This window comes from Arachis stenosperma, chromosome 7, assembly GCF_014773155.1.
Source record: "Arachis stenosperma cultivar V10309 chromosome 7, arast.V10309.gnm1.PFL2, whole genome shotgun sequence".
Lineage (NCBI taxonomy): Eukaryota > Viridiplantae > Streptophyta > Magnoliopsida > Fabales > Fabaceae > Arachis > Arachis stenosperma.
In genome coordinates, this window is record NC_080383.1 from 33,123,228 (window position 1) to 33,134,177 (window position 10,950).

At 42.0% G+C, this 10,950-nt stretch overlaps 1 protein-coding gene across 1 annotated transcript; it reads right to left on the minus strand.

Annotated features, from left to right (window-relative positions):
* Positions 1–3,233: 3,233 nt before the first annotated feature.
* LOC130939674 (putative F-box protein At1g67623) lies at positions 3,234–3,881 on the minus strand. Its single transcript, XM_057867764.1, has one exon. It carries the CDS (start codon positions 3,879–3,881, stop codon positions 3,234–3,236), a length of 648 nt encoding a protein of 215 aa, XP_057723747.1.
* Positions 3,882–10,950: the final 7,069 nt, after the last annotated feature.

The following is a 10,950-nucleotide window of genomic DNA, read 5'->3' on the forward strand; positions in this document are numbered from 1 at the left end:
GATCTCGGGTATAACCCACGAACTGAAGATCACTATGTTATTGTGTATTGATCTCGGGGAATAACCCACGAACTGAAGATCTTTGTTTTATTGTTGTGAATTGATCTCGGGGACGCCCACGAACTGAGGATCACTGTTTCCCCTTGTGCGTATATTATGGGGTCGGGCTTTGTGCCGACTGCCAGTAGTCACGAAGGAGTGGTATTCTTACCACCGACACATATGCACTAAGGACACAAAGGGAAGCCATATCTGGGACTTGTTCCTAGGTAATGTCGGGATGCAGGATGTAAACCGACACGTGAGCTCATGGCCTGCATAGGACAGACATGCATCATACTTGGTTGTGCATTTCCTCTGTCATGATTGTTGAGTAAATGTATGCTTTGTTTGTTTGTATTCTATTCTTTGTATTTGTGTTGTATTTTCTTGTATTCTTTTGTTTGTGTCTTGCTTTTTGTTGTCTCTATTTTTTTAATTTATCTATCTTCTGTTTACTGCTCATCTATATTCTGTTATTCATCTGCCAAACAACATAGAATTAATGAACTTAACTAATAACCCCGACCCTACTAAGAACTCCCCAGTTCTTACCCCTTCTCTCTCCCTTCCCCCTCCAGATGGAAGCATGAGTACCCTTCCGTAGTTCACTGATGACTGTTCGTAAAGAGAATTCCGCTCTAGGTACTTGAGAGATGCTCTTTGATGTCATATGATCATGCAGAGGAGTAGTATACGACCTTCCACCTTTTGATGACGTTCCACCTGACTTGAGTTTAGAAGACCTAGAACGTATTTTCCCTCGCTTTAGTAGGTTAGAGGGACTAGGTGAGTATAGAGTCTAGGCTAGCCTGGGCGTCAGCTTAGGGACTTCTTGAACAGGTCAGGGCCTGGGATGTTGTATATATATATGTATATAGATATTATTTAGCTATATCTAGGGGTGTTCTAACTAAAGATCTTTACTCTAATAAAGGCTGGATCACGGAATGTTAACAAATGCTTGAGATGTATTTATGTGTGGTTGTTGATAACTGTTTTATCTATTATTATCTGTGAATTGATTATGAATGATTCTGTTTATTAATCCAAATGTTTTCAAAAAAAAAAGTACCTCGCAAAATAACTACGCTTTTAACAACGAATCAGGCTCATATAGTAAATAATAGATAATAATTAGGAAGACAAGTTGGTAGCGCTCAGTTTCTAGTATGATCATGACTTACCAGAAATTGGGTCGTTACAGATTTGACAGAACAAAACTCTTTTCTTCCTATCTAACTTGGTCCACCACACCCCTACACCTGACCCTGGCATCCCTGCACACCTGCTTCTGAACCTAATTCGGCTTGAAGTACACACTAACTCCTAAGCGTGGGGTCCGTGCGACAGTAAACCTCTACCTTTCCACTTCCACTACTGAGCATCCAGGCGAGGGAAAACCTATAAACCAATTTGCACCATTGAGTCTGACCAAGTCAAACTAACCAAGCTCTACCCACGCGCGAAGACAGAAACAGAATAAAAATATATTATGAGGATATATATTTTTTTTAATTGGTTCAGTGCCTCGTACGTTTCTCTACCGATGGTTCTGGAAAAGATAAGATAATTAATTAATAAGGGACGAACGAAATACTAATGTGCTATCCAATTCAACTGATTTGGTTTTACGATGAAAAAATTTAATGTTGACTTTTCGATTCTTGTGTTATATTAATGACAACCGTAATTGCTTTTGTTAATTACTCAATGAATAAATGTTAAATGTTATCCTTTACTTTTTTTTTTCAAGCGAAATAGTTTAGATTAATGTCTTATTTTCGTGAATAAACCCCATCATTGACACGTTACTTGCGTAAAAAACCCATCCAAGCAACTTTCTACTATATATATATATATATATATATATATATATATATATATATATATATATATACGTGCCCGTTATTGACAACCCCAAACCCTACTAAGTACTAACCCTTCTTCAGTTCTTCTTTCCCGTAACTCCTTCTCTCAACCCTCAGTTTACCCTTCTCCATTAGTGCCACTATGTCGTCGTCCTCTTATCCCGAGAAAATGTCGGAGCAATCCATCACAGAACACGCCATTAGTCCCGAGGACCTCGCGGAACTCTCCATCGACGCACTTATCGACATCATCCGCGTAGATGAAAAGTCCGCAAATTGTGATCTCGTTGAGGCGGCACTGGTTAAGAGGGAGGAGATCTTAAAGGCTACACTTGTAACGACCAACGCAGAACTGAGGCAGGCAAAGGTGGAGCTGATGGCCTCCAAGTTCGTCTTCGAGGCAAGGAAGGATGAACTGGAGGAAGAGGTGCAGGAAAAGCGACGGCTTGAAAAAGAATTAAAAACAGAAAAGCGAAAAAATGATGCGCTCCTTCAACAGTTGGTTCTCACTGAGAAGGAATTATAGGCAGAAATAGCCAAACGCCATGAACGAGAAGAGGTTGAGTCTCTTCCGTGGTCTGACCTGGAACGCCGGCTGGACGTTGTGGAGGAAAGGCAAAAGTTTTTGCTCCGTCGTCGTCGTCATCCGGCCGGGCAGAATGAAGACGGGGCCGGAGGTAGTTGATGTGCTGCACATTATTGATATCTAAATGTCATTTTTTTCGTCCAGGCGTGTATGATGGTTTTATTTCCTTTTTCTTTTTGTTCTGCTACCATTTGATCTTATGTACTAGAACTTAAACTCGTATAATATGATTATATTTAATTTAATCTGTTGATATTGGAGCCAAATACCAGAGGCAGCGCGTTGGATTTCCGAGAATGTTTACGGGTTTCTACTGATTTAATTACATTATTCATCATTCTACACTATACACTACATAATAAAACAAAGGAATACATACATGGGACAAGTCCCATGTTACTTTTTGATATCCTAATATTATGTGAAATTATAGGAAATACATCTTTCAAAATAGATTGCTCGAACGAACAGAGAATGCGAAGCCATTGACCGAAACAAAATTCAAATTAATTCCCGCTCTTGTTATATAATAAAACATACATTCAGTGCAATTACATAATAAAAACTCCTAAAAAACCTCGATCATTGGGGTTTAGAAAACTACTTAAACGCAATAAGTCCACAGGAACTTTCGGACATCGTATTTGGCCAGGCATTGCACACACGTCACACTGGACGAATCGCTCAACAGTACAGTTGGGGGAGGATTGGCGTGAGTGGTTAACAGTTACGGTCGTTCAGATGCGTGCCAACAATTCATTTAAGATCACCTTGTTATCTTTGAAAACGTCCGTCAAGAAATTGGTGTAGCTCTCTAGCTGGCCAGAATTGATAAAACCCACTATCATTTGAACACCCCTAACCATGTCTTCCTCGTCTTCGTGATCAAACATTAACAACATGGAAGACAGGTAACCTGCTTCGACGCTGCCCTCCGTTAAGGCCCTAGCAAGCAGTTCCATGCCTTTGTCACGGTGACCAAACCGTAGATATTTCGCGAACCCATGTCGGACTATAGCATCCACATTTCCCACTTCCAAGCAGCGATCAAGGAATCTCCTTTCAAGCCCGTCGTGGTTACCTAAAAACCGCGCTAGCGGTTTGTAAGACATCGTCGCATACTTGTATACAGCGTCGCCTCTCGCCGCACCGAGGAAAACCTTACACGTTACCTGCATGTTGAACAGATCCTCAATCGAACTCGATGCAACCTTGGTGGCAATAATCGACCAAATTTCGCGAGGAAGGAGATTCAGCGGGCATTCGTGCTGAACGGATACGTCCACTTTCTTAGTGTCCTTCTCGGGACTTCCGGCCATTTGCAAGAACTTCGTCGAGTGATTATCGGAGATTATGTAGAGGATAGACGACTGAGCTTGTGGCATTTTGCATTTTCATATAACGCCATGGGAGGGGGGAGGGGGTTACAGGGTTGTGGTTCAGTACCGCATACGTTTCCCTAGATGTTTCCGTTTATCGATGCGTCCAGATAGTATAATAATTATATTGATAAAGGAATAAGATAAATGTTATTTATTTGTTCTTTGCTGGTGCAATTACACCACTATTCGCGAACCTAGACTCCCTGCACCCCTACTCCCGAGTCCTAACCACTCTAGTTGCTTTATTTGTTTACTCTTCCATTTATTAGCCTCCAGGTGAGAGAAAAAATAATAAAATGTATATTCCACCATCAACCCTAACCACGTCTCCCTCTCAAGTGTGTACCAGATCTCCTCTAACATTCGGATGGAAATGTGCACAGAAGGTGTCTGGTACGTGGTCTTTAGAGGGAGGATACCCGGAATATACCCCAACAGCGAGACGGCAGCGGCTCAGGTGGATGGCTTTCCACGGAACCTGCTTCTTCGTTACCGGAGTTACCAAGAGGCCGTGAATGCTTGGAACGACTACTTCCAGGTGAATGCATCGCCTGAAATGGTGCTGGGCAGCGAGCTCCCGCCATCGTCAGGGTTCAATCAATTCGTTCGTGGCGGACGGGACGATTCGACGGTGACGACGACTCCGCCTGTTCTGGTACTTGGCAGCGAGCTCCCGCCGCCAACTGACTTCAATCGATTCGTCGTTCACGGCGAACGGCACGATACGACGGTTAGAAATAGTCCCGCAGCGGAACCAGGTGCATCCGGTAAGCGAAAAATGTGTTCTTGCGACACCACCATGTCCAATCACTTGTGTCGGTATCAATACGTTGCTAACAAATTTACATCATTTGCAGCCAGCCAATCGATTGAGGACATACAACGGGCCGTTACGTCGATCGAGTACCGTGTATCCCAGATGGAGAGAGAGAGACATGAACTTAGGACTCAACTGGGAGAAATGATACGGCAGCTGGCCGTCGTGTTGCTGGACAGGTGAAGTCCCGGGTCTTAGGCGTCAGTGCAACAACGGGATGGAGACACCGTAAACCGACCCCTCCCCTCCCCGGCAATGTATGTTTAGGTCTAATATTGTACTGTTTAGGCCCAATGCTAATATTGAACTGTTCTAGTCTGTTTGTACTTTTTTTTTATATTCCGCTTAATCTATTAGCTAATGAAGTTATGTAGTAGTACTTCTATCAAAGGTTATGCGTGGGAGCGTTTAAAAGTAAAAACACCGTGATATGCATCGATTCGATATGTCATTTGTATGACCCACAAAAGCGGAAATTTACAAAGCCAAACAACTCAACCGCACGGATCATTAGCTATGAAATACATTCAACTTTAGTTACAAACAAGCTTCATCTGAAAGTAAACAGACTAAGGAAATGCAACACCTCAAACTCGGCAAGGCATTGGACGCACGACACACTCGACGAATCATTGGCGGCACCCATGGTCCCGCGGGTCGGGCAGACGCTTGACCGACACACTATGGGCTTCCCTGGATCCGACGGTTAGACCCCAATCTGCGGATTTGCTAACAACTGCCCGAAGAGTTCTCTGCACACCTCGATTTTTCCAGCAGCCATTACGTTCGCAAACATTTCAACCCCCCTGCCAGCGTCCGCCTCGTCCCCAACACCAGGCGTCAGCAGTAACATCGCACACATGTAGCGGGCTTGGACGTCGCCCGCATCGGCGGCCTCAAGCAAGGTGTCGCACCCACCGACTCTTCGGCCCATCCAGAAGAATTCCCTCATCCCTATACGGAATATAGCGGCCAGATTTCCTGCGCGCTCGCTTTTAAAAAGGAACACATCCTCGGGACGGTCCTCCATGTCATAACCAAACACGACGGGTATCTCTGCCATGGAGGCCACCTTGTACACCGGAGGTGAGCGGGCTGCGTCCAGAAACACCTTGCAGGTCGCCTGCATATTAAACAGATCATGGATCGAGGCCGACGCAACCCTGGCTGCAATTCTCTCCCATATTTCGCGAGGCAGAAGAGTCAGCAGACAGACGAGTGGGGTCACCACTTTCCCTTTCCCTTTCGTTCTCCCATATCCGGCCTTCTTTCCCCTTCTGCCTTTCTCGGAGGTTGCACAAAATTTCATCCTATTTGATTTAAATTTAGTGAATACGTCGTGGAAGCGGAAGGTTAAAGGAGGACCTTTGTTAGTATGGATCACCAGACGCGATGAAGGAAAACTGGGTAGTGAACTTATATACTACAAAACGGCTCACCAGATAAGTCAGGTACCGTGCCACATACGCCTTCATTTACGCCCACTGTAACCGATGCTTCGTTTTTGGGTTTTGGCACGGGAATCGAAGACATCGTAAATGTAGTTTTAAAGGCTGAACACATAAAAATAATTTTAAATTTAAATTTAAAACTGTATTAAACTTGTTATCCCTTCTTTTTCATTAAATATAAATATTTTATTTTTTAAAAAAAAATGACGTACATTAATTACACATTTTCTATGGAAAAAAAAAGTATTCGAAGCAGCTTCTCACTTTACACTATAGGGCCTACACTATATAGGTATACGTGCACGTTAATGACAAACCCTATCCCTCTCAATGCTTCTTTCCCAGTTCTTCTTTGCCGTATCTCCTTCTCTCACCTCTCCGTCTATCCTTATCCACCTCCTTATTTCTGCCACCCTCCACTGCTCTCTCCGTTGTGTACTACCGAGAAAATGTCGAAGGAGACCGTCACCGACAACGCCGCCAGTCCCGTCTACCTCAAGGAACAGCCCATGTCCAAACTGATCGACATCGTCCGTACAGATGAAAAGTTCCTGGTATGTGACTTCGTTCAAGCCGAACTTGTCAGGAGGGAGGAAATTTGGGAGGCTAGCGTTGAAACAATATCACAGCAACTCTTCAGGGTCAGGTCCGAGAACTTGAAGTTAATGGTCAAGTTGAACAAGAAGGAGGATCAACTGGAGGAAGAGGAGAAGGCAAGGCGTCTAGAGGAAAAGTTGCTGCGCAGGGAGCAGCAACAGTGTGAAGCGACCGTTCGCCGAATGTATGACAAAGCAAACGAAATGATGGCCGAAAGCTCAAAGTGGCGTGACCTGGCACAAAGGGTCGTCCATGTTTTGGAGGTCAAGGAGAAATCTTTGTCCCCTCCATTAGGCGTTCAACTGGAGCAGATTGAACACAGGGACGGAGGAATTTGACCTGGTGCACATGTGTGACATCTCTATGTTGTGTTGGTTTCTGTCGAAGCCTGAATCCCTGAACGATCTATTTAGTTTGTTTGTTAGGTCGCCCTTTTGATCTTTTGAAATGCTAATTAAAACTTGGCAGCGATTATTATATCTACTTTCATCGGTTCGATTTCAAAAATCCGTTAATATTGAATTGTTAATTAGTTTATCCTTCCTCGCCAATGACTACTACATGTCAACAACAAAATTTGAGTCATTTCCATTTTGAATGCCATTGTTTCGGTAGATTATATTCTATGCTTCTAGTCAGTATAATTTCGTTTAATCCAGATGCGGTTAACTATCAATATCTTCTCATCTCCTTTCTTGTTAGTAATAATTTGAGTTGATTTAAATTGAAATAATTTCCCAAAAATACACAAAACACGCATTTCGGCGACTCGCCATTGAGTTAACAATTTTTTGGGCTGTTTTGTATCAATTAAATGTGTCCGTATCTGATAGTTCACAGCCCCAAGCAAAAAACGGGGAATTATCTGAGGGGTTGATACATAATTAGGGAATTATCTTGCTTTGTTAGCATGGAAGACCAGACGCGATGAGGGAACGCTGGGGAGGGAGATTATATACTGTAAAACGCCTTACCAGATAAGTCGGGTACCGTGCCACATACGCCTTCATTTACGCCCACTGTAACCGATGCTCCATCTGTGGGTTTGGCACGTGAATCGAAGAGATCCTAGACGTAATTATTAAAGCTGAGCATTGAAATTGAAAAACAAATTTAAAACTATATTAACGCAAAATGTTCCTTTTTTTTTCTTCCATCGAACTAGTTTTTAAATATAAATCGTTTATTTTCCCAAAAATAAACCAAGTACATTAATTACTCATTTTCTATGAAATAAAGTATTCGACGAAGCTTCCCAATTTACACGGTATATGTATACGTGCCCCTTAATGACAAACCATAAACCACCCAATGCTTCTTTCCAAGTTCTTCTCTGCCGTAACTCCTTCTCTCACCTCTCCGTCTATCCTTATCCTCTTCCTTATTTCTGCCACCCTCCACTGCTCTCTCCACTGTGTACTTCTGAGAAAATGTCGAAGGAGACCGTCACCGACCCCACCGTTAGTCCCGTCGACCTTACGGAAGAGCCGATGTCTAATCTGATCAACATCGTCCGTACAAATGAAAAGTCCGCGGATTTTGACTTCGTTGAGGCCGAACTTGTCAGGAGGGAGGAGTTATGGGAGGCTAGGATTGAAAAAGCGGCAGAGGAAGTCTTCCAAGTCGATGCCAAGAACGTAGACTTAATGGTCAAATTGAAGCAAAAGGAGGATCAACTGGAGGAAGAGAAGAAGGCACGGCGCCGGGAGAAAAAGTTGCTTCGCAGGACCTTGCAACAGTATGAAGCGGCCGGTCGACGACTGTATGACAAAGCAACCGAAATGATGGCGGAAAGCTCAAATTGGCGACTCCTGGCAAACAGTGTCGTCGATGTTTTGAAGGCCAAGAAGAAATCTTTGTCCCGCCAGGAAGGCATTCGACCGGAGCAGGGTGAAGACAGTGACGGAGGTATTTGACCTCGTTCACATGGGTGACATCTTTATGTTGTTTTGGTTTTTTGTCGATGACCAAAGCCTTGAATGATCTATCTAGTTTGTTTATTTCGTCGTCCTTTTAATCTTATGAAAAGCTAATTAAAACTCTGTAGCGATTATTATATCTACTTTCATCGGTTCGTTCTCTGCTTATCGTGAATTGTTTGTAGTTACTCATAACTTAGCCCATCTGCCTATAATTCAGCCAAATAAAACAAATCGTTTGAGGGGTTTAAACAAAATTAGGGAATTATCTTGCGTCGTTAGCATTTAACGTTTCCAAATCATGATCCCAGAACATTTCGGCAACTATTTACGGGTGCGTTATGAAAGACCTGTCTATCGAGTTATCCTTGTAAATCGGTTTTACACTATCGGAATAAACATTCGGAATTATTTTCATTTACCGTATCGTAATGTTATGCCAAATTCCGTTCCTTTATAAAGGATAAACCTATTTCCAACTAAAATGCTTGGATCAACAAAGAATACGAAGGGACTGGTTTAAACAAGTACGTACCTCAGTGTGATTCCCTTCTTTGAAAAGTACGCGCTTTTTTTTTTAGAGTGAAAAACGTAAACGTACGCGCGTTAATCTGGGTGTTCCTCTTCTTTCTTCAGCCATGTAAGTTTTTTTATTTTTGGGACCAAACCAGACCAGTCATCCATTTTTAACAAAATTATTAATAACCCACCACTTGAGCCCATCATTGGTCTCTGAAAAAAATATACTCCAGAGGCCCATCAGGATTGACCCAACTTCAACCAACTTTGTTCTAACCTAACCCGCCCGGCCAGTAACACCATCTGCCATCTCCTTCGTGATCCTCTCGCCCACCGTCCCCATGCCGCTTCGATCCTTCATTGTTGGTCGTCTCCAGCAAAGCCATAATCTAGTCGAAACATCACTCATTGTTATCCGACGACGGTCGAATCCAGCTCCGGCGAGGACACTATGCATATCTTCATCCTCCGAACCAACGAGTCGCGACAGATGCGCCATTCTGAGTATGACTTGGCCACCAGGGAAAGAAGGCGCCCAAGAGGTACAGCTTCTAGGATGACCGGTTCCTAGCCCCATCATCATCCCGAGCTTTCACTAAGGTGGGATTGGCGGTCCCATGCCTATATTGAGAAACGACGAGCCCTATGAGCTACCTCTTCCGTCTCCGCCGAATGGTGGGCAGCTTTGCAGTGTGATTCTGTGGGGGAAATCGTTAACTTTGGGTGAGCATTACGTTTAATCTCTTGTGGCGTCAAAGAGGAGGACCCGCGTCGAATCGTCTTCACCGGAGGCTGCCGGGACTTAATGCACAATCATTAACTTAATGCAGAATCATTAACTGCCATTAATTTAAGTCTTAAAACATTGTGAACTAATTCTACATAACCCACATAATTTTGAAATCTAACACAATTAACCATCTACAAAGTAAATTTTGCAAAATGACCCCTCTGACACAAGATATCCACTAACTAATCAAAAGAGAGAAGAGGTAGGATAATCTCTACTGTTGGATTATAAAAACAAGAGAGATCCGACGGCCATCATCAATTGGCGCACCGGTCAGCCGAACATAAACTCTATGTGCACTGGTGTGCCAGAGAGCGTCGGCACATGGAATCTGTGCCCTATTATGTTCATGTCTTTGAGGTTGTGTTTGAAAAAGAGTCTGAGATTGTTCAAAAAATTGAGACTAAATTAAGTTTTTATATTATATTTGGTATAAAATGTATATATATTTTAGTATTGTATTTGATTCAAGATAAATATAAACATGAAATGAGAATATTTATTAAATTATCATTACTTATTAAAAAAATATTATTAAAATTTTAGTTCCGTCCCCAAAAATTCTAATCTGTTGAGTTGTGTTTGGTTTTGATAATAGAATAATTGGATAATTAGACACTGAGAACAAGATACAAAAGACAGAAACATAAATTAATATTCTTATATTTTGTTTAATAATAAAGTAGAATAAATTATGAAAATTTAATTTACTCAATTTTTTCATAAAAAAATAGAAAAAAAAGTATAATGATAAAAAAAATTATGAAAATTTGATAAAAAATAATAAAAAAATAAAAAATAAGTTGTCTCTTGTTAATGTCTTTGTATTCTTCATGTCGGGAAGGATACAAAATATACTAATTTAGTATCTCTAGACATAATTTCTCTATTTATATTTTATTTATTAAACATAATTTTGTGTCTCGTTGTCTCTATCTCATTGTTCCATACTTGTAAACAAATGCAATTTTGTGTCCCT